Genomic DNA, 20,524 nt, shown 5'->3' with positions numbered 1-20,524 from the left:
TCAAAATAACCTAGAACGCTTTTTGTAACCCTTACCCTAGATCCCTGCATGTAGGATGGAACCTAGTAACAACCCCAAATCTATGTATCATGTACAACCAATAGAAGAACTGATGGAGTGATTAGGTGGGGCTGTCCTCTCTCCTCTGATCCCTAACCCCCCCCCCCTTTTTTTTTTTTTTTTGTCCTTTTTTGTGACCGCGCTCAGCCAGTGAGCGAACCGGCCATCCCTATACAGGATCCGAACCCGTGGCAGGAGCGCTGCTGCGCTCCCAGCGCCGCACTCTCCCAAGTGAGCCACGGGGTCGGCCCCCTAACCCCTTTTTTGATTATAAAATGCTAAGCTTTGCTGGATCCCTTCAGAGTGCATTTCTCAGGGCGAACTGATGTATGTGTTTACCTGGTTGCAATCATCATATTGGCTCAGTAAATCCTATGCTTTATATGTTCAGTCTCAATTTCTTTTAGGTCAACACATGTAACCATGCATGACACAGAGCAGATGCAGGCCCATGCAGATCTCACACCAATAGTAGCACATGGTTAATTCTGAATACACCATTAGACTTACTGGATTTGGTAAGGGGATTTGGTAAGGGGAATCTGGTACCTGGGATCACAGTTTATTAGGGGACTGGATGAGTTAAGATTCCAAAAGATTAATGGAAATTATTTACCTGAAGACAGTGGGATGGAATTTTCTCCTCAAATTGATAGAAAGTCAAGATTTCTATGTTTATATTTCCTGGGATTGGTATAGGAGCTATTTATTCCTTAGCCTTAAATATCTGGTGCTCATATAAAATTTCACTCGCATAAGACATGTAGCCATCCCATGAGGTTGGTTTTCTTGGCACATGTGTGTGCGCACACATGTGCATGCACACGCAATACAGGGAAGGCTGACAGAAAGTCTGAGCTACCCAGGGTATCATAGGATTAGGAGCAGAGCCAGCCTGGACCCCAGCTAATAACCACCACACAGTGTTATATCTGTGGGCCCCTCTGTCTATCTGGGACAGGCCATCTAGTTGGAGAGATGATGCGCTGGCACCCAGGGGCAGCCCTCGTGTTTGGTCCCACCCTCAGGCAGTGCTCAGGACCTGTTCTTGTACATCAGCTTCACGACACGCGTCCCTCCCTCAGACTTTCCGGGGTGGAGCTCCTTCAGGGCTTGTTCCCACTTGGAAATGGCATCGCAGATCTTGAGGAGGCAAAAGAGAAAGATCAGGAAAGCCCCCGATGGGGTCCAGCCAGGACTGGACTTGGGTAAAGCAGAAGAGCAAAGCTGAGTGAGGGTCCTCCCATCAGGAGGCTGACCTGCAGGGCCACACACTCCCAGGAACTGAGGTGTCTGCAACCCCCTTACAGTCAGGAGGAGGGAGCCCTGGGCATAGTGAGCACCAAAGCAAGGAACACTGCCCCCACAGGCCTTACCATCAAGGGGGCCTCCCCGGAGGCTAGACAGGCCCCAGTCAAAAACCATGGCCTCATATCACTGGTTCCATTTCCACTTCACTGACTGCCATTCTCGTCTTTGACAAATATACCCAAAGACCTACTGTGTAACAAAGCCTGACATGCACCCAGACATTTATAAAGAAGGTATGTGGCATAGTTTTTCTGGGCCGTGGTAAAAGACTATAGAGGCCTTTGTCCTGTTGTTATAAAGAAAGCAGACACTGGAGCCAAATATTCTCATCAAGTGCTATAGTACATTCCCATAAACACTTAACATCACCCATAGCACTAATCTCAGACCACAATACAAGATCAGTCTTAAATCCCATTCAAAGGCCTCTATTTATAGAGGTACCATAAGGACCTACTTTCTTAAGATGTGGTTGAACCTATAAGCATAGCAAAAGCCCTGGCAGATGGTAAAAGTGAGGTGCTGGCATGCAACCCAACACCCAGTGGGTCTAAGCAAATAGTTGTCTGCCTTTGGGTGGATAGACGTAACTGGCAGCAGGCTCAGCAGGGCCTCCCTGTCTCTATACCAAGCTGGATGCTGCTCAGCCACTCCAGGAAGGCTAGGGAGTGATCTTGTCTTCAAAGACAAGGACACACAACAGCTTTCTCTGCCTGTAAGTACATTTTAGGATGGCACAGAAATGCTGACCTGGGGAGTGCCTGGGGCTCAGCACCAAATGGGCATCTGAACAGTCAGGCACCTGCCAGACAGGCTCTTTCCCACCAGTGTCCCTGAGCCAGGAGGTGGCTCAGGAGGCGCTCAGTCAGCTTAGCGGGGAGGCTTTCACCTTGACACTCCCCTGCAGGCAGTGTTCCAGGTCCCTGCCAGAAGGATCATCCGTGAAGAGGGCAAAGCCAGAGTGAGCTGACTTCCTCATGCCTGTCTCTTGGTTCAACCGCTGGAGGAACTCACCAACTGTTGAGGAGCCATCAAATCCAACCACCTGAGGGGGAAGAGGTATTCTGACCCAAGGCGTACCTTCTGAGAGGAACTTGAGGGCTGACAGAGGGGTCTGAGCCCAGAAGTGGGAGAGGAGCCTAGGGCAAATGCCAGGGGCTAAAGCAAGCTGTTTTCCGCATTCATGAGCAGAGGGCCAGTGCATAAAGAACATGAGCCTGTCCGCCATAGTAAACTGGAATCAGACATAAGCTTGGTCTCTGCTTTACTGCCAATCATTTCGGGGCCCTTTCTTCTTGGTCAGTGTCTCAGCTTCTCTGTTCATACATTGGGTTCAAAAGTTCTACTTCCCGGCACCAATGAAGCACTTTTGTGATCTAAGCTCCTTTCCCCCTACACACTGGCACTAACCACTCCCAAATCCTAGGCCCATCCCTTTTGCTGGCTTGCCTTTAAAGAATCTGCCAGGGCAAGGGAAGCTTAGCACCCACCTGGCCCAGGAGTGTTCTCCTCTAGAACAGTGATACGAGAAAATTCGGGGCAGGGGACACACGCAGCCTCCTCACCTGGTAAGTCCCGTTGGTGAAATGCACAGGGATGCTGAAGGGCAGGGAGTGGTGGAAGGGGTTACGCAGCAAGACAGACACCACTTCCATGCGGGACGGCCTTGCTTCCCGCTCCCCAGCCTGCAGGGTCCGCTCCACTGCCCGCTGGCAGTAGGTGGCATACTGGCCAGTCGCACTTCTAAAAAGACAGTAGAAGGAAGAGGGGGAATACTAGGAACTCTGCTTATACCTCCCACCTTGGCACCCTGTGTCCCTACCTAGACCTAACCAGGACCAAAAGTGAAGGTGGAGCAGGTTGTGAGAAAAGCCCTGAAAACTCTGGTCTGAGGTATTAGTCTGTCATTCATGACCTATATGCAGCAGGTTGCCAGCATGGATTTTTTTTCCAGAAGCTAGAAGCACATGGCAACAGAGAATGAACAGTTAGGGACAATTTGGGGGCAATGTGGCTTCACATGAGAACCCCTACAAAACATCCATGGACACGCGGACTGGTGTGCAGAGAAGCCTATGCATGCCCAGAGTTCCTCATGCCCATTTGTGTGCACAATGATGGGCTAAGTCTCCATGGCCCTTGAGCAGATATCAGAGCAATCTGGTCTATTCCAGTCTCCCCCTCATCCCTTTTAAACATGGCGGGAATATTATAGTCACAGAGGAAATGGTGTTCACTCACCTGGGATCTGCATGGCGTTGGAGCTGCTGTTTGACATACCAGAGGAAGTGATGCTGAGGCAGGAAGAGTGGGGCACACAGAGCCAGGAGCTGCCAGCACTGCCAGGGGACACAGGTAGCATGAGGAGAGTGCTGAGTGTGCAGCGCCACCTGCCCTCACAATCGCGAGCTACAGAGTTTCAGCTCTCTCCCTAAACCACAGCCCCAACCTAATGTGAGTGACTTGATCAGGCTTTGTCCAGAATGGCAATCACACAGTCTGTGCACAGACAGGGCAGCCATACTGAGGTAGCCGGGAGCACCGAGGCTGCCAGAGCATGGCTGCCAGTCACCTGTCCTGCCCCTGGGGATGCCCACCTGCATGAGGGAGTACTTTTGAGGTGGGCGGCAGCTGGTTTGCTTCATGAGTTGGCAGTAGATCTCACTCTGCAGCTCGGGGTGAACTAGGCAGACCTGTAGTGCCGTCTGGGCCAGGGACACATGGTAGTCCACCGAGGCGGCTTCCACTGGCACGTTGATGAACAGCTGGCAGGACTGGGAGGGAAAAGACAGTAGGCACAGGCAGACCGATAACCCATTACTATCCTCTCTGACAGTGAAATGGTGTTTCCAATTTCAAGCAGAGAGGTGACCAAGCTGGGTCTTTCCCCCAGGCTCAAGGGAGGCTCAAGTTCAGCGACAGCGCTTTCTAAGAGGGAGCGTTATTACTGCCTGAGAACACCTATGATTGCTGCAAGGGGCTACTTAGGGATAGAATCTCTTCTTCTTTATCTGTTTCCATTACATAAGCAAGACAAATTCATTTTTAAAAATACAAAATTTAGACAGGCACAAAGAACATTCTGAAATAGGTCAGAATCTCTCAGGTCCAGAAACAACATAAGCCCAGATTTTCCTGCCGTTAGCTACAGAAGGAGGGGAGCTCCTCTATGGAGAGTTTTCACCGGTATTTCCCATGGCCTTGTGCATGAAGTCCCAGAGCTTCCTCCCTCCCGGTGAGAAGATGACACTCCTGCCACAAAGGAAGCAGTGGGGACCCTATGGGACTTTCTTTCCCGCCCTCTCCAGATCCCTCTGTGGACTACCCATAATTGCACGGGTCTCCTCCCCATGTATCACAAGTATCACCAAGGTGGGCTCAAGCTGCTCCAGGCAGAGCCTGGGCACGTGGTGTGCTTTGCCTGTCGGTGGGCCTGGGCGACACTCCCACTTTACCTTGAAGAGCTTGACAGCCTCTGTCTGCAGGGCCTCGGAGGGCAGGGTGGTGAGGGAGGTGTACAGCCCGTCTTTGCTGTAGCACAGCATGGGGTGCCTCCAGAGCGGGGAATCTGCCTCAAGCACAGCATCAGAGAGCAGCACAGTTACCACTGGGCAGATAACTCACCTCCCACCCATCTGCAGCTTTAAATTGTGTGGAATACAGTGGTTTAACTGTCTGGGACGCATGCTTTGTTCTGGGTTTATCATCCATAGAGTGTATGCAGGTGTGCATTGCAATTAGCACACACAAGCACAACTATACAGGAAGGTGGCCACCATTTTGCTCATGGAGCTGCAATAGGGGTGAGTGTGTGAGGTTGTGGGTGTCTAGTGCTAGCATATGTGTGCAGGGGGAAGCCTCTTCCTTACTGTGTCAGGTCTAGATGGAAGACCATATATATCAGCCTGAAATAAACAAGCCTTGGAGCAGTAGTAAAGGGATGTGTGTGGTATGTGCCATTAGTCCTTCAGAGGCCTGAGTATCATAGCAAAACAAAGACCCCAGAACATCCCAGGCTTAGTTTAGCCCGATACCAGTTTATGCATCATTTATTAACAAACTCTAACTATACATTAACCAGCTAACTTCTTCCTCAGCCCTCTGCCCAGACAGCAAAGCCGCATATTGAACAAAGTAAAACATTTACCTAGGTCACTGGAAAGTCTGCTTCCCCAATAAACTCCCCCAGATACAGAGTGGTCACCTCAGTATCTTGGCCAGAGACAGAGGGGCCCCGGACCTTGGGATGGGAACTCCCCTCTGTGGCTTTGATGTTTTCAAAACACCTTCAGGGTACCATGGTGCTTCCTTTGGGTTCTTGTCCAATAATCACCCAGCCGCCACCCTCCAACCTAAGCAGTGACAGCTACCCTTGCCTTACCTGGGTCTCCCTCACCATCCATCAGTTTTCCAATGAGCTGCTCATAGGCAGTGCCCACCTTGGCACTTCTGCCACCTGCAGCCACTGTGAGGTGGTAAAGCCACGTATCCTGGAAGAGGGTGGAAAGCAATCGAATAAGGATGGGGTGGGAAGAGTGGAGGCAAGAGCTCCAAGGAGGGTTCCTTGAAGGGGCCAAACCCATGATGGGGTTCAACTAGTTCATCTGGCATGAGTTAAGGCCACAGTCTCTAAGATGAAAGACTCAAGATCAGGTGAACATGAATCCAATTTCCCAAGTTTGAGGTTCTATCTGATGGCCCCAGTGAAGAAATGTTGGTCACTGGGGGTGAACTGAACATAAAGGAATATTCCCATTCAGAGAATATTAGTTGCCAAAGTGTCCAAGAGGGAAATAAACTCAGATTTTGGGAAGCTCAGAGGAAAGAAGGGCAAATCAGAATCACAGGTCCAAGCCTGGCCATGGAGGCCCAGCCCCCTCCCTTACCTTTTCATGCTTGGTGCCAATGAGGAGGTAGGTAGGGCTGTGCTCTGGGGGGTGGATCACCAGCGTGCAGTGGGAGGAGAGCAATCGTCCTGTTCCTCCAGCCTCATAGTCCTCATCCGAGTCACAGGATCGATCTACTTCCTCTATGCGTGCATCCTGCACAGGCAGGCGGCCCAGGGGTCGCTGCAGACAAGAGCCTTCCATAAACAGGAGAGCCAGCAGCGGATGGGGGAGTCTCCTCCCTGTGAGCCCTGGGAATCATGGATGTGGACAGATGACAGGATGGAGCAGTGGAGACGGCAGCATCCGCTGGGAGCAGAATGAGGCTTGCGTGGAGAAGCAGCAATAGACCATACAGGCAGAGTATGCTGGCCATGCACGCTGCTGGCCGTGCATGCTGGGCCACACATTTGGAGGGATCCAGGCAGCTGGCTTTTATACTTATTGTGGGGTTAGGTGGGGTAGGGGTAAAGCTGGGGACTTTCAACAGGACCTGGAGCCACAGTAATGTAGTTTGTGGGACATGGGAGAGTGGGTACCATCAGGAGGCCAAGGAAGTACCTTGTCTTCATGGCTCCGATAGTAGTAAAAAGTTTTCCCAACCAGAGCACACCAGACCAGCTTGGAGTGGCCGTGCTTTACCTGTAAGATAGAAATGAACTAGCATTATTACAGCCAGGTGACCCAATAAATCCAAGACTGGCAAAAAGAAGCCACAGGGAGACAAATTTGACCTCCAAACTCACATCCTTAGTGGAGATGCCACTCAGACTCCCCATTGATGGAACCACCCTTTTCACAGCAAGGGTCCCATGGTGTGTACCATATGGAACCCCAGCCATACTTGGGCTACTAAGTGACATATGACCTGCCACTAAAAGATTAACCAGGCCAATGAGACACCCCTTCCAGTAATACGAAAACAAGAACTTATTAGCTGGCAGAGGCCAAAGTTTTTAAGATGCTGTGAGGCAGGTAAGGGCCTTAGCAAGCTGAAGCCTGTGGCAGCTGTAAATCATGAGGAACAGAAACTGCACACGGGAGGAGCATGGCATAAACACGAACTCAATGGTGAAGCAGAGGCAGAGAGAGCCTGTGAGCACTGAGCTTGCTGAACACAAGTTGCTTTGGTTCCTGATGGTGTTCTGGTCCAGTTAATGTGCTTCTCTGGTCCTTACAACCAGGAGATCCCTAACTAAAATGTCTTTAGGGCAGTCCTCAGATACTGTAAGTCTTCCAATGGCCATACCTACCTCACCTGAGTCTCTTCTTCCCACTGTTAATACTGAGGTATGGTGGGTACAAGGTTGGGGAGGGGATTCAAGCCATTCCTTTCTGCCCCCTTTCTTGACAGTAGCTGTTGTTCTCACAACCCTGATCTCTGTTTCTAGGGAATCATTTACTATCGCCTTGTGAGATCAGACCATGTTTGAGTGCCAACCAGCTAATCACTGTGAGGAAGCTCCTGGAGAAAGGAGGGAGCCCACCACCCCTTGGCACTCCCACTCCCAGCTCCCTGACTCTCAGGGGGCCCACATTCCTCCCCATCAGCCCAGCCCGTACCTTGGTCAGCCAGCCCTTCACAGTGGGCTTGGTGCCACCCCGAGGCAGGGCTGGAGGCCCAGTGGCCTGCACCTTCAGCAGGCTCTGTAGTGCTCGGATCCACTCCTCTAGGAAGCTGGGCGAGTCAGCCGTCAAGTAGTAGGTTTTCTTCTCAGAGATAAGCTGTGGAGGGTGAAGAATTGGGCCAGGGGTGGCAAGACAGGAGAATGGACCAGGACATGGCTCCAAGGTAGAAAAATCGCTGAACCCACCAGGCCTTCCCTCTTCCTACCTTGCTGCTCCCTCCTCCTCCTTTCCCCCTGCATATTTTTCTCTCTTTCTTCCTTCACTCCATCTCACATCCTGTCTCCCTCTTCCTTTCTCATACTCACAAACTAGTATGTGGATGTAAAGCCTCTCATTCATGCTCATTCTGCTCCATCTGTCTCCTTCATACCCGTCTCCAATCCCAGCACCTCTTCTATCTCACCTGGAATGTCTGTGCACCTTCCCCTCGAACAATTTGGCAATAGGAGTTCAGATCCACTTGACCTTGAGGTTTCCGTATGACGTCACTCTATAGAGAAAGGAATGGGGAAGAAAGTGGTCAGAGTACAGAGACTTCCCAGAGCACAGCATTTACCCTCATATCTCACTCCAGATCACAGGCAAAGAGGAAAGTTATTCCCAAGCTTTGTGGTGATGGGATGATAGGTAACTTGTTCTAGGTTCTGGTTCTAGCTAAATGGAGCCATAATTAGGAACATAGGTCCTTATGACCCAGGCCTCAAAAAGGACAGAGTAAGCCTTTAAAATTGGGTCAGGAGTTGGCCAGTTAGCTTAGTTGGTTACAGCATGGTGTTAAAACACCAGGGTCCAGGGCTGGGATCCTCATGCCAGCCAGCCACTAAAAACAAACAAACAAATTGGGTCAGAAGCTACCAGGTTATTACTGCCCTTAAATTCTTTCTACTACATAAATTATACCAAGTTTGGCAAATAAGTGGCGTATACATCACTATTATTGTCCTTTCCAGTGCCACTGCAGACATTACTAATCAATCACAGCATGCTTTCTCACTGAGCAATACAAGAACAGAATCCTTAACAGCGTTCAGCACAGCCACTACCAATCAGCTGGAGTTGCACGAGAGAGGAAGCCTTTTTGTCCTCTTTAAAACATTAAAATTGGTTTTCCAGGGAGATCCTGTCAAACTAGTTCCCAATACCCGAGTCTCCTTAATTCCAAACAGTGGAGGACGGAGGTGGAGGTCATGGGCTCGCTCACAGAACAATCCAGATGATGTGAGGGCAGCCTGGGAACAGTTCTTTTACAGGACCAGGCATGAGAGGAAATAAACAGCTTCTGAAGGAAGAAGGAACTGCCAAGCCAACTGGCCTAGAACTGCTTTTGACTGCCTCGGTGCCTAACTTCACTGTGAGAACCAGTGACCAGCCTCATGGCTGCCGTGTATGGCTCAAAGCCTCAGGCTGACTCTCTGTGCCTGCCAGACCCTTGCCCTTCTGGCCTTGGGCCACGCTACCCTCCTCGAGCCCCTCTCACAAAGGTCTGGGGTGGGGTCCTTTTGACTACATCTCCGAGGGAGGAGAGTCTCACCGGGGACTTGTAGTACATAATCTGTCCCTGTCTCAGGACAAACCAGCGCCTCTTCCACGTCTTCACCCGGCTCCCCATTTTCAGCAGGTAACCCGACTTCTCCAGTGACTCCTGAGGGGTGAGAGAGTGTAGGGGGCAGAAGGGAACAGAAAAGGGAAATCACTTGGGGCTCCTAGATATCACACAGGCCAAGATGGTCCAGCTGAGTCACTGCTTTGTTATCAATATTTTTTAAAAGAGAGTTGAGTACCTACTACGTGTATTTCCATGGCAATGTGCCCCACCAAGGGTTCAGAGAGGACTAAAAGCATGGGTGATGCTGTTGTGGAAGGGCTCCCATGCTGGCTGGGGAAGACCTTGCCATGAGAAGATGGCAGATCAGGGGCTGTAGTAGGAGGGAGAGGCTGGCCAGGAAGGCTTCAGAAAAGAGGCGCACCTGAAAGGCCTCTGAAGGAAAGCTGAGAGGAGGAAGAAGGCCATCCTAGCAACACAGTAAGGGGAGAGGGTGCAGTGGGTCTGGGGAGCAATGGGTATGACAGCCAGGCTGAGTGGGGGTCAGGGAGCGGGGAAGGTGAAGACAGGGCAGTGGAGTGGTGTGGAGCAAGGGCCGGGGGTTAGGTAGATCTGGATTTCCTGCTGGCACTGGCATATAGCAGCATGTCTGAGCCTCAGTCTTCTCATCCAAAAAATGGGGATATAAGCTCAAAAGCGTTGTGAGGACAGATGAGACAATGCATGAAAAGCATGGAGCAGGGGCTGGCCAGTTAGCTCAGTTGGTTAGAGCACGGTGTTATAACACCAAGGTCAAGTGTTCAGATCCCTGTACTGGCCAGCTAGAAGTGCTCCATAAAATGTTAGCTGGTGGTTCAGGATGGAGATGAAACAAGGTCCTGTATGTCACACCCCTTGTGGGGCCTGCTGGGCCACTGTGTGCTCTCAGTGACTGGCCAGTCCTTGTATGCTCAGGAGCTCGCTGGGCTACTTCCCTCCTTCCTCATGGGGTAATGTGTGTTTGACTCCATAACCGTATAACTCCCCAGCCCCTTCCCATCCCACCTCTCTCCACAACCCCAGGCACCCTTGCCTCACACAGCTGCCACCGTGTCTTGTGCTAATGGCCCCGGGCAGCCTCTGCTGGAGGTCTGCTCCCTCCCTGTTCCTGGCCCCAGCAGGGTGTGCACTGTGCTCCCAGCTCACCCCGCCTGGGCCCAGCCCATCAGTGGAATAGGCTGAGGTGCGCTGCAGCTTGTGCTCAGGCTCTGAGTAGTCACTGTCCAGCGAGCACGCGTCTGGGGGGATGGCGTAGTCACCCTCGGAGCTCAGTGAAGACATGGAGACACCTAGCCATGGGAGGAGGAGTCAAGGCCCAGGTCTCACACCTCCCCCAGCTCACACAGCCCTCAATGCCCACCCAGGACCCCCGAGTCTGGTCTGCTGGGGATCACGGGCACACATCAAGCAGGGACCCCTGCATACAAATGCCCATGGAAGAGGGAAGGGGCCCCTTGTTGCTCTACCCTACCCCTGTTCCCCTTCTCTGTACCTCTCTTGATGGCCCGGGGGCTGCCTAGTCCGCTGGTCTTCCTGGACTCAGAGCAGGGAATGGAAGTTCGGAAACTGGCCTGAGAGCTGCAGTCATCATCAGACCCAGAAGACTCGTCCACAAAGGGTACAGTGCTGATCTGCGTGGCTCTCTGCAAGACAGGCCCCCTCCCCAACTGCAGCTCAGGCTGCAAAATAAGCCCCCTCCCACTCTCCAGCTCCAAGTGACCAGGGTGTGACCAACACAGCCTGTCTGGGGCAACATCAAGGCCATTACTCAGCCGGGGCACTGAATAGACAACTGTTCCAAACAGTGTAAGGTCCCTTCCTGACCTCACTCCTGTGTCCTTACCTCCAGGCTTCTCCTTGGGCCTCCCTCCCCCACATACCCCCCATATCTTCTGTGGTCCCCAAAGGAACCGCCCCATCCAGACTGAACACCTGACTGCTGTGAGCCTTGCTCTCTGCCACAAGGGGGCGGGAAAGCCATGTCACAGGCCAAGTGTGGGACATTGAAACAATAAGAGATCATCCTGTCTGGCAAACGTTTAAAAAGACTGATTATTGTGGTGTTGGTGAGAGCATGGAGAGAATATGGGAAAAAGAATACTCTAGTTTGTAAAGTGATAGAAGGTAATTTGGCAGTACCAGTCAAAAATTAAAACCTGTATATAATTTGCCCAGAAAATCCACCTCTAGAACTCTATCCTACAGAAATATATATATATAAGTGCACAAAGATATTTTAAAAAGCTTAAGGTAGTTACGGTACGCCTGTGCAAGGGCTGGACAGCACAAGAGGAGGAAGCACGGAAGGACACCTGATGTGTGTGTGTGTGTGTGTGTGTGTGTGTGTGTGTGTGTGTGTGTGTGTGTGAGAGAGAGAGAGAGAGAGAGAGACAGAGAGGGAGAGAGAGAGAGAATTTATAAATGCATCTGAGGGCCTTACAGAATAAACACCAAACCATTAATGATAGTTGCCTCTGGAGTTAGGAATTAGGGAAAAGCAATGTGAGAGGAAATTTCATTTTTGGTTTTTTATTCTTCAATAAAAACTTTTATCAATCATTCTACGATGATTCAAAAACCAATAACAAAAGAAACAAAAACATGTATGAAAATATCACATTGCAGTTATATCTGATTTTTGTATTAAAAAAATAGGTAGTGATGTTATGGGGATAAATATTTGAACACAGATAAACGATTCTGGAAGGAGCCCCACTGCTGTCGGGGAACTGGGGAGGGAGACAGACATGAAAGAAGATGGGGGGCCGGCCCCGTGGCGCACTCGGGAGAGTGTAGCGCTTGGGAGTGCAGCGGCACTCGGGCCGCGGGTTTGGATCCTATATAGGAATGGCTGGTGCGCTCACTGGCTGAGCGTGGTGCGGGCGACACCAAGCCAAGGGTTGTGATCCCCTTACCGGTCACAAAAAGGACTAAAAAAAAAAAAAAGAAGAAGATGGGAAGGAGAGGTGGAGCAGGCATGGGTTTTACTTTTACCTTCTCATTTTGCCCACATGCATATTGATTCAAATTTTTGTAAATGTAGAATTTTTATAATAAAAATTAAATAAAGATAAACAACAAAACAAAATGACATATGGTGAGCTGAGCTCCCTGACCAAGGTCACTGTGTGCAGAAGCCTGGCCCTAGAGCCCCAGCCCAGTCTTTGCATGCCGAGACCAGGGGATACCCACTCTTTGCACAGAAGTTTCTTACCCCTTTCAGTGCTGTGTAGACAGGCACGGTGACATTCTTGTAGACAAGGCCAGAGAAAGGCCCAGGGGACCCAAGGGCAGGAGGGCTTGAAGCTGAGGGGGAAAAAGAGGGATGAGATTAATTCAGGTGTCGTGACCCGGTAAGGAGTGTGGGGGAAGTGAATCTCAGGTGGGGTGGGATCCCCATTCATAATTCTTTTTTTTTTTTTTTTTGCTGGCCTATATAAGAATCGATCCCAGGGCCGGCCCGTGGCTCACTCGGGAGAGTGCGGTGCTGATAACACCAAGGCCCCGGGTTCGGATCCCATATACGGATGGCCGGTTCGCTCACTGGCTGAGTGTGGTGCTGACAACACCAAGTCAAGGGTTAAGATCCCCTTACCGGTCATCTTTAAAAAAAAAAAAAAAAAAAAAAAAAAAGAATCGATCCCAGACCCTGGTGTTATGAGGACCATGCTCTAACCAACTGAGCTAACCAGGCAGCTCCCCACTCATGATTCCTGTGATCAGTAAAGGATCCATCACGATGGAATCCAAAAGTCTTGCCCTTCAGCCATTTTATCCTTCCTGAGGCTTGTGGCATGCCCCACTCCTGCTGACATGCATTATAAATCGTGCAACTGTGGGGCTCTCCTGTCGCTGTGGGAACTCTGTGGCTGGCCTGTGACTCAAGAGCCAGTAGGTGGGGTTCACCTAAATCAGGGCACTGGGGCTCCTCCCACCCACAGCCCTTGTGCTGCAGATGGAACCCTATGCAGGTGGGAGGCTGGATGGGAGGACCCCTCTAAGATCCCCTCTAGCTCCATGACTGGCTTCAACCCTGATCACTCCCCCTCCCACCCAGCCCAGTGATCACCTGAATCTGCAGGGCTCCCTTTTCCCTCCCAGGTAGCCCTTGCTGCTGATTTCACATGTACTTCATGTGCCGGGTGACCCCAGCCCTGGGTGTTGCTCAGTCTTCTCTTCCTTCTCCACCCTCCCTGCCCTCCCTGCCCACCATGGGCGTGTGGTCCCTTCAGGTGTTCCTGGGACTCACCACTGCAGTCAGCATTACTTCTGGGAGACGCATCAGAGAGCCGCATGCCTGAAGTGGCTACCGCATAGATCCGGCTCTCCTGCAATCAAGAGGCCCCAGGAGGGTCAAGGCACAGGACTGTGCTCAGACCAGCCCCTCCAGGCTGTGGAGGAAAAAGGATGGCTTGGGAGGTGGGCAGACCCAAGTCCACAGCCAGGGTAGGTTAGTTACTGGGCAAGTTACTTCATTTCTGAGCCTCATTTTCTTCAGCTCTAAAATGGACATACTACTACTTACCTTTTAACACCTGGAATATAATCAGTGCCCAACAGTTGCTGTTCCCTCACTTGCCTCCACCCTTCCCTTGGGGCAAAGGAGGTTCAAGAGGAGAGCGGGTCAGTGACCTGTTTCCCTGAATCTTTACCCACGCTTCTGCCTTTACCCTCGGTCCCAGGATCTCACCCCCGGAAGCTGAGGGTGCTGATACTCAGGAAGGGAGAGCCACACAGTGAGGGTGTGCTCTTTTGTTTTGTTTTGTTTTGTTTTTTAGGAGTTGAGCTGTTTAATCACCTCCTTGGCCAAACTCAAGGCTGTGGTTGCCCCTGATGGCATGCTCTTTTGTAAGCCAATTCTTGGGAACCTAGGACACATTTTTTCCTACAGTAATAATGTTATATTGTGATTAGGTTTCAGGGTCAACCTACAAAGCCAACTTAGCCAAGGAGACTCCAGAACTCCAGTGCAGAAGAATGCCCACCCCAAGGAAGTCCTTGGATCTGAGGCAGGCCCACAGGCCTGGAGAGCTTTTTGAATCAAATGGCTTTGATTGCTCCCAAACAGCCCCAAGGCTCTGCCTGTGCTTTTCCATATCTGTTCACTTACCCTAAGGGAAAACAAAGGCCCGCTCAGGTGACCAGTGAGTCACAAGGGCTGACTGGGGAAGGTTAGCCAGCCTTCCAAGGAATGTCAGGCCAGCTTGGGGAGGTGGCTGGATGTCCTTCACCTGCAGGGCCAGCTGGGCTGGGGGCTGGGACTGGAAGGGAGGAGTGACACAGATTGGGGTGCTGCCCTAGAGGGGAGCAGCAGTACTAGGTCAGCTGGGGGGGAGAGGGAGGAACTGGCGAGTGCCGAGATAAGCTGCTGAGGTAACTGGAGGGTGGGCAGGGTGAGAGCTAGAGGGCAGGGAGGAAGGGTGACCAAGGAGGGGCACTGCCACAGGGCAGGGAATTCCTGTGCTTACCAAGGGCTGGTACATTGAGTCCAAGCAGTAAAATTAGGCATAAAAAAGATTATTTCTGTCTGTAGTGGTCATGGAATTCAACCAAGGACAGGCCTCTAACTTCACAGAGGAAATGAAACTGAAGCCTGAGGGATTTAGGTTAAACAAAACATAGGTCTGTTTGACAAGAGGTTATCTAATGCCTAACTCACAATCTTGTTTTAAGGAGTAAATAGGGCTCTACAAACTCTAAAAGCAGATAGGTATATCTGACTCCCTCAGACTGAGAAATGTACTTCTCTGAATTCCTGGTCTTTGTTTTCCACTCAGTTCGTTACTGCCCAGTTGGTGCCACCTGAGAGAGAGAGAGGCTAGGCTCTCTGGCCACTGTGGTTTCCTAAGCTCCCTGTGGACAGGAGTGATCCTGCCCCAGGGACCTCAGTTGCAGCTGGCATTGTGCCTGTTTTCCCCAGGAGCAAGTTACAAAGAGGATTGCAAACAGGAGACAAATTCTCCTTAAATTGTTTTGGCTGATTCTTGGGTCCCCAGGGCTCAGTGGAGAGCAGGGAGGGTCTGTGAGAAGACCTGATACTGCCCCTTAATACCTTCATCCCCAGAGATTAGCTGATGTTCACGTGGGGAAAATGTCATCTGCAGCATCCCACCACCCCCTCCCCAACAGCTACAAGCACAACACAAAAACCCCTCACCGTCACCACAGTAGATGGCTGGATTTTGGCAAAATGACAGAAGTGGGCAACACTTCTCTCTGGTGACACCTGCTGAGCCCTCTTGCCACATGCCTTTCCTGAATGCTCCCTCACTCCCACCTCTGCTTTAGACTCCTGAGCAAGACAACAAACAATGAACAAGAGGGTCAGCAGCCCATGGCCCGAAGACAGGCTGGCCTTGGGGGACGCTGCACTTTCCCATCTCCTAGCCTTCCTTCTGGGCCACTCCAAGGCTTGGCTGTGTCTTCAGTCTTGCGGGGACCCTTGGGGCGATCGGCAGCTGGTCAGCAGTCACTGCTAAAGATGTAGTCAACAAGCCTGGAGCTGTGAGCCTCCTGAAACAAGCATTTCAAAAGGGGACCCCAAAGGTGCTGCTGAAGATACAGGTCTCCCAAGCAGTGGGATGGGATGGTACCACCCTCAGGCAACACTAGACATCCCCCACAGCACTGCCTCACACCGTAGCAGCATTGAGGGGTCTGACCATGAGTGACAGGCTGACCTCTGCTCTGGCAATGTTCCCTAAGAGGCAGTGAGGCTCAAGGTGGGCTTCAGAGGCAGCTGGACATACAGGTAAGGCCTGGCTCCCTCACTAACTACTGCATGACCTTGGGCAAGTAGCTAAATCTGTGGGGACAACAGTCTCCTAATCTGTGAAAGGGAGAAACAGCACCTAACTTCTTGTACAGGTAAGGATCTTTCCCACACGCCAGGCTCTGTACTAAGGCCTAGATACCTGTACATCATCCTCAACAATGACCTGTGCCATGTCACTTTTACAGCCTGTCCCATCGTTATTTTAACTTGTTTTTGTTATTTATCATGGAAAATGTCAGACACAAAAGTAGAGACCATAGTATAAAGAACAGCCTCATGTACCCAGCACCCAGCTCTACAAAGACTAATGCATAGCTAATAAGGTCTCATCTGTACCCCACCCCCTCCCCAGATCACTGATCCTGAAGCAATGCCACAAACATCATGTCACTTTATCCAGTATTACAAGTTAGGAAGCTAAGGCTCAGAAATAGAAACAGCCAACACTTACATACCTCTTACTGTGAACCACTACTACAAGTATTTATTACATATTAACACATTTAATCCTCATAACTACCCTGAAAGTAGCTACAACTATCCCCATTCTACAGATAGTGAAACTGAGGCACAGGCTTTTAGTAACTTGCCCAGGGCCACATAGTTAGCAATTCAGCCCTAGTGGTTGTATTCTGGGACCTGTGCTCTTCACCACACCATACCACCTCAAAGAGTCACAAAGATGAAATGAGAAAATTTGCCCAGAGCACCCAGCTTGGAGTGTGGCACACGGTGAGTGCTCAGGAAATGACAGCCAGCCACCATTCACATTATCTCAGATCCTGGCTCTCCCCTCACTAGTTGGGTGGTCCCAGTGTTGCTATGACAATGCCAGCCTCATCTCGTGCCCAGCGCATGCACATGCACGATAAACTGCATTCCTGTCATTAGCTCTGCCCTCTGCCCAGCCCCAGGTCACCTCTTACCCAGGATGGAAACCGGTGCAGGGGAGGTGTGGGTGGCTTGTTCCTAAGCTCCACTTCTTCCAGCACAGCTCTGGCAGCCTTTGGGCTCTCTCTTTCCTCCTTCTTCCCTGCTGGGGGTGGCTCTTCCATCTCCATCTTCTCTGGTTCCTCCTGGAACTCAGCTCTGGTCTCCAGCTCAAGAAGGCCAGAGGGGTGCAGGGCTGAGAGGGCCCCAATCTCAATGCTCACCACGTGGTCAAAGTGCCCAGGGCCCACCTGGGGCTGGCTGTGGTGCCTTTTGGCCACTTGGATGCTGTCCTGGGGGGTGCTGGGAGCCCGTACCTTTGGTAGGGTCAGACTGCTGCCGGGGCCACCTTCCCTGGCAGAAGTCTTGGTCCCAGGAAGCATCCCTCCCTGAGCAGTGTCCAGGCCCGCACCCCAGGAAGCTGACCCGTGTCTGGGGGTGCGTGGCTTCACAAACAGCTGGCTGGGAGAGCCCTCTTTTCCCGGATGAGGTTGAAGGGTCTTGGCCTCTGCTATTTCCGCAGAGTGGATCACACTGGAACTAGAATCCTCCAAGGGGCTTCTTGCTTTAGAAACAGAGTTGGTGCTCTGCAAGGCACCTGGAGAAGGTGCAGCCATAGCTGCTTTCAAACCCTGGACCTGGGGACCACTGTTCTGCCCCACAGGGTGGGCTCCTGGCCCTGCAGAGACAGAATCCTGCTCTGGGGCTCCCTGTGGTACCATCCGAAGAACTGTGTTTGGGGAAAAAACAGGCATATTCACTGAGAGCTTCCTTGATTCAGCCCCGCATTCCACCACACACGCACCACACACACACATGCCCACCTGGCCTGCCTACCTTCCAGTGCCTCTTGAAGGGCTCCCACCTGCTCCACCAGGTGCTGATTACAGCTTTTCAGGTGCTGATTCTCCATCTCAAGCTAAGCAAGAAGAAAAATGAAGATTTAGAATGCCCAGCCTACAGGTTCAGATATAGAACTCAAAATAAGATTAAAAGCTCAAATCTTTGAAAAAGAGCACTTGGTGTCCCATCAATCCAGTGCTGACCCTCCCAGGGAGTCCTGACCTCCTCCTTCCCTCTGTGCCAACTGGTTTTGGTTGGGATAGAATTCCATTTGGCAGCCCCTGAACTTTCTTTTCTAGTTATTTCTAATCTTTTTTAAAATTATGAAATATAACACATAACAGAAAAGTGCATACCACATTCATGAACCACCTAACAAATGCTTCTGAAATTAATACACGTGAGCACCACCCAGGTTAAGAAAAAGAAACTGGCCAGCACCCCACACAACTCCCTGACTTGCCTCTTCCCAATCACACGTCCCTCCCTCCCTGCTATAGGTAGCTGCCCTTCTGAGTTTACTAGATTCACTTCCTTGCTTTCTGGGCTTCACCATCTGAGTATGCGTCCCTACACATCGATTCAGTAGTGCCCATTTCTGAACTGCAGATAAGGGAATTATACAGTGTGTTCTTCTCTATGTCTGCTTTCTTTTGCTCAATCTGACATCTGTGAGACCCAGCCTCATGGTTGCTGCATATTCTTTAAAATTCAAGCCAACACAAATTTTTTTTTAAAAAAGATGACCAGTAAGGGTATCTTAACCCTTGACTTGGTATTATCAGCACCACACTCTCCCAAGTGAGCCATGGGCCAGCCCAAGCCAACACACTTTTATTGTGCACCTTTTAGCAAGGGCTGTGGGAATATGGAGGTAAGCCAGGCACCAGTTCTGTCCCCAAGAACTTGCAGTCTAGCGGGTGACCTGAGATGTGTGTCCAGAGAAGGGGACAAGAGGCAACGTGAGCCAAACCCCTCCCGCAGGTGTGATCCGCTTGTCTCAGAGGGATGGAGGTAGGACATGCATGTTTGTCCTTTTGCAAACTGCTATTCCCCTTCCGTTTTGTTTAGAAAGAGGTTTTTGTTTGTTATTTGCACTGTAGCTTCCAGTCCTGAGTTTTCTAAATAAAGCTGTAGCAAGTGGTGAACTACAAAAATGGATGGATGGAGAGAGGCAGTGGAATAGAGGTTACCAGGAGCCAGGAAAAGAGAGAACAGGGACTTACTGTTTAGTAGGGATGGAGTTTCTGTGTGGGATGATAAAAAGGAATGAAAATAGACAGTGGCGATGGTTGCACAGCTTTGTGAATGTATGAGGTGCTTCAAAAAGTTCATGGAAGGATTTGCATTATCTTTTAATTCCATTTTTTCCATGAACTTTTTGAAGTACCTCATACATTCAAGTACCTCATAATGTTACTGAATTTTACACTTTAAAAAACGGTTAACATGGTGAATTTTATGTATATTTTACCATAATAAAAAAAAAGTTAAAAAGAATGGCGAGGACAGAGGAGAGAATGGAGAGTGGACGGTGGTCTGTGTGTGCTCCTTAAAAGGAAACTGGGGGGACTTTGCAGAAGTGAGACTCCTTCCTTCTCCCCAAACTTAAATACAGCACAAAGCCAGTCAGGAGCTATAGGAAAACCTGCTCAAGACTAAAGGAAAGGGAAGGTGAAGCAAAGCATCTGGGCATTTCAGCTGAGTGAAGGGCAAGTTGTTGACAACATGAAGGTTGGTCAAGGCACTACAGACAGAAGGAGAGAGGAAAACCCTGGGGCAAAGGGTAACCCCAGCACACCTCCAGCCAGGCCCCCACGATGAGTTTTCATCTCACCTCTGCTAACTTTAGAGTCACCCATTCCTTGATCTTTGCAGCTTTTTCTTGAACAATTTTTGCTTCCTCAGTTCTCATCTGCTTCTGCAAGAAAGAGAGGGCCTTTATTTTTATTTTTATTTTATTTTATTTTTTTTTAAAGATGACCGGTAAGGGTATCTTAACCCTTGACTTGGAGTTGTCAGCACCACGCTCTCCCAAGTGAGCTAACCGGCCATCCCTATAAGGGATCTGAACCCGTGGCCTTGGTGTTATCAGCACCGCACTCTCCCAAGTGAGCCACGGGCTAGCCCGAGAGGGCTTTTAGTTAATCACGAGTCACCACTAGGGTAAATAATTGGAAGTGGAAGGCCCTGAGAAGAAACATCAAGTGACCAGATGGGGGTGGCCCAGCAGAAAAAAATAAACTCAGTTACGATTTTTAAAAATATTCTTAAAGTGGGAAAGGCCTTCCTAAGCATAACACAAGTCCCAAAAAGCCATGGAAGGGAAGACTAATAAATCTATATAATCACTACAAATTACTATACAATAAAAAAAAATCTCTTAAGCAGAATCGAAAGACCAACTGGGGAAGGATTTGCAACACAAATGACATACATACAGAGGGCTAATTTGAAATGAATAAGCCAATACATACATTCAAAGGGTATGAACAGGAAATCAACAGA

The 20,524-nt window shown here is 50.3% G+C and overlaps 1 protein-coding gene across 3 annotated transcripts in view; it reads right to left on the bottom strand.

Moving 5' to 3' along the window:
* Nucleotides 1-20,524, bottom strand: part of PLEKHH1 (pleckstrin homology, MyTH4 and FERM domain containing H1) — a 50,695-nt gene that overhangs the window by 7,510 nt on the left and 22,661 nt on the right. For all 3 annotated transcript variants that reach the window (XM_063089769.1, XM_063089770.1, XM_063089772.1), the window contains 19 exons: nucleotides 19,854-19,937; nucleotides 18,011-18,092; nucleotides 17,170-17,903; nucleotides 13,718-13,796; nucleotides 12,683-12,774; nucleotides 10,961-11,111; nucleotides 10,615-10,757; nucleotides 9,418-9,528; nucleotides 8,290-8,376; nucleotides 7,821-7,982; nucleotides 6,819-6,899; nucleotides 6,258-6,440; nucleotides 5,753-5,861; nucleotides 4,827-4,939; nucleotides 3,969-4,145; nucleotides 3,613-3,710; nucleotides 2,937-3,114; nucleotides 2,261-2,416; nucleotides 1,103-1,203 (listed from right to left, as the gene is read on the bottom strand). In XM_063089769.1, coding sequence (XP_062945839.1) covers nucleotides 1,103-1,203; nucleotides 2,261-2,416; nucleotides 2,937-3,114; nucleotides 3,613-3,710; nucleotides 3,969-4,145; nucleotides 4,827-4,939; nucleotides 5,753-5,861; nucleotides 6,258-6,440; nucleotides 6,819-6,899; nucleotides 7,821-7,982; nucleotides 8,290-8,376; nucleotides 9,418-9,528; nucleotides 10,615-10,757; nucleotides 10,961-11,111; nucleotides 12,683-12,774; nucleotides 13,718-13,796; nucleotides 17,170-17,903; nucleotides 18,011-18,092; nucleotides 19,854-19,937 — 2,921 coding nt within the window. The remainder of the gene's footprint in view (nucleotides 1-1,102; nucleotides 1,204-2,260; nucleotides 2,417-2,936; nucleotides 3,115-3,612; nucleotides 3,711-3,968; nucleotides 4,146-4,826; nucleotides 4,940-5,752; nucleotides 5,862-6,257; nucleotides 6,441-6,818; nucleotides 6,900-7,820; nucleotides 7,983-8,289; nucleotides 8,377-9,417; nucleotides 9,529-10,614; nucleotides 10,758-10,960; nucleotides 11,112-12,682; nucleotides 12,775-13,717; nucleotides 13,797-17,169; nucleotides 17,904-18,010; nucleotides 18,093-19,853; nucleotides 19,938-20,524) is intronic.

The sequence above is a fragment of the Cynocephalus volans genome, chromosome 3, assembly GCF_027409185.1.
Source record: "Cynocephalus volans isolate mCynVol1 chromosome 3, mCynVol1.pri, whole genome shotgun sequence".
Classification (NCBI taxonomy): Eukaryota; Metazoa; Chordata; class Mammalia; order Dermoptera; family Cynocephalidae; genus Cynocephalus; species Cynocephalus volans.
This window is presented reverse-complemented; position numbering and strand designations above follow the sequence as displayed.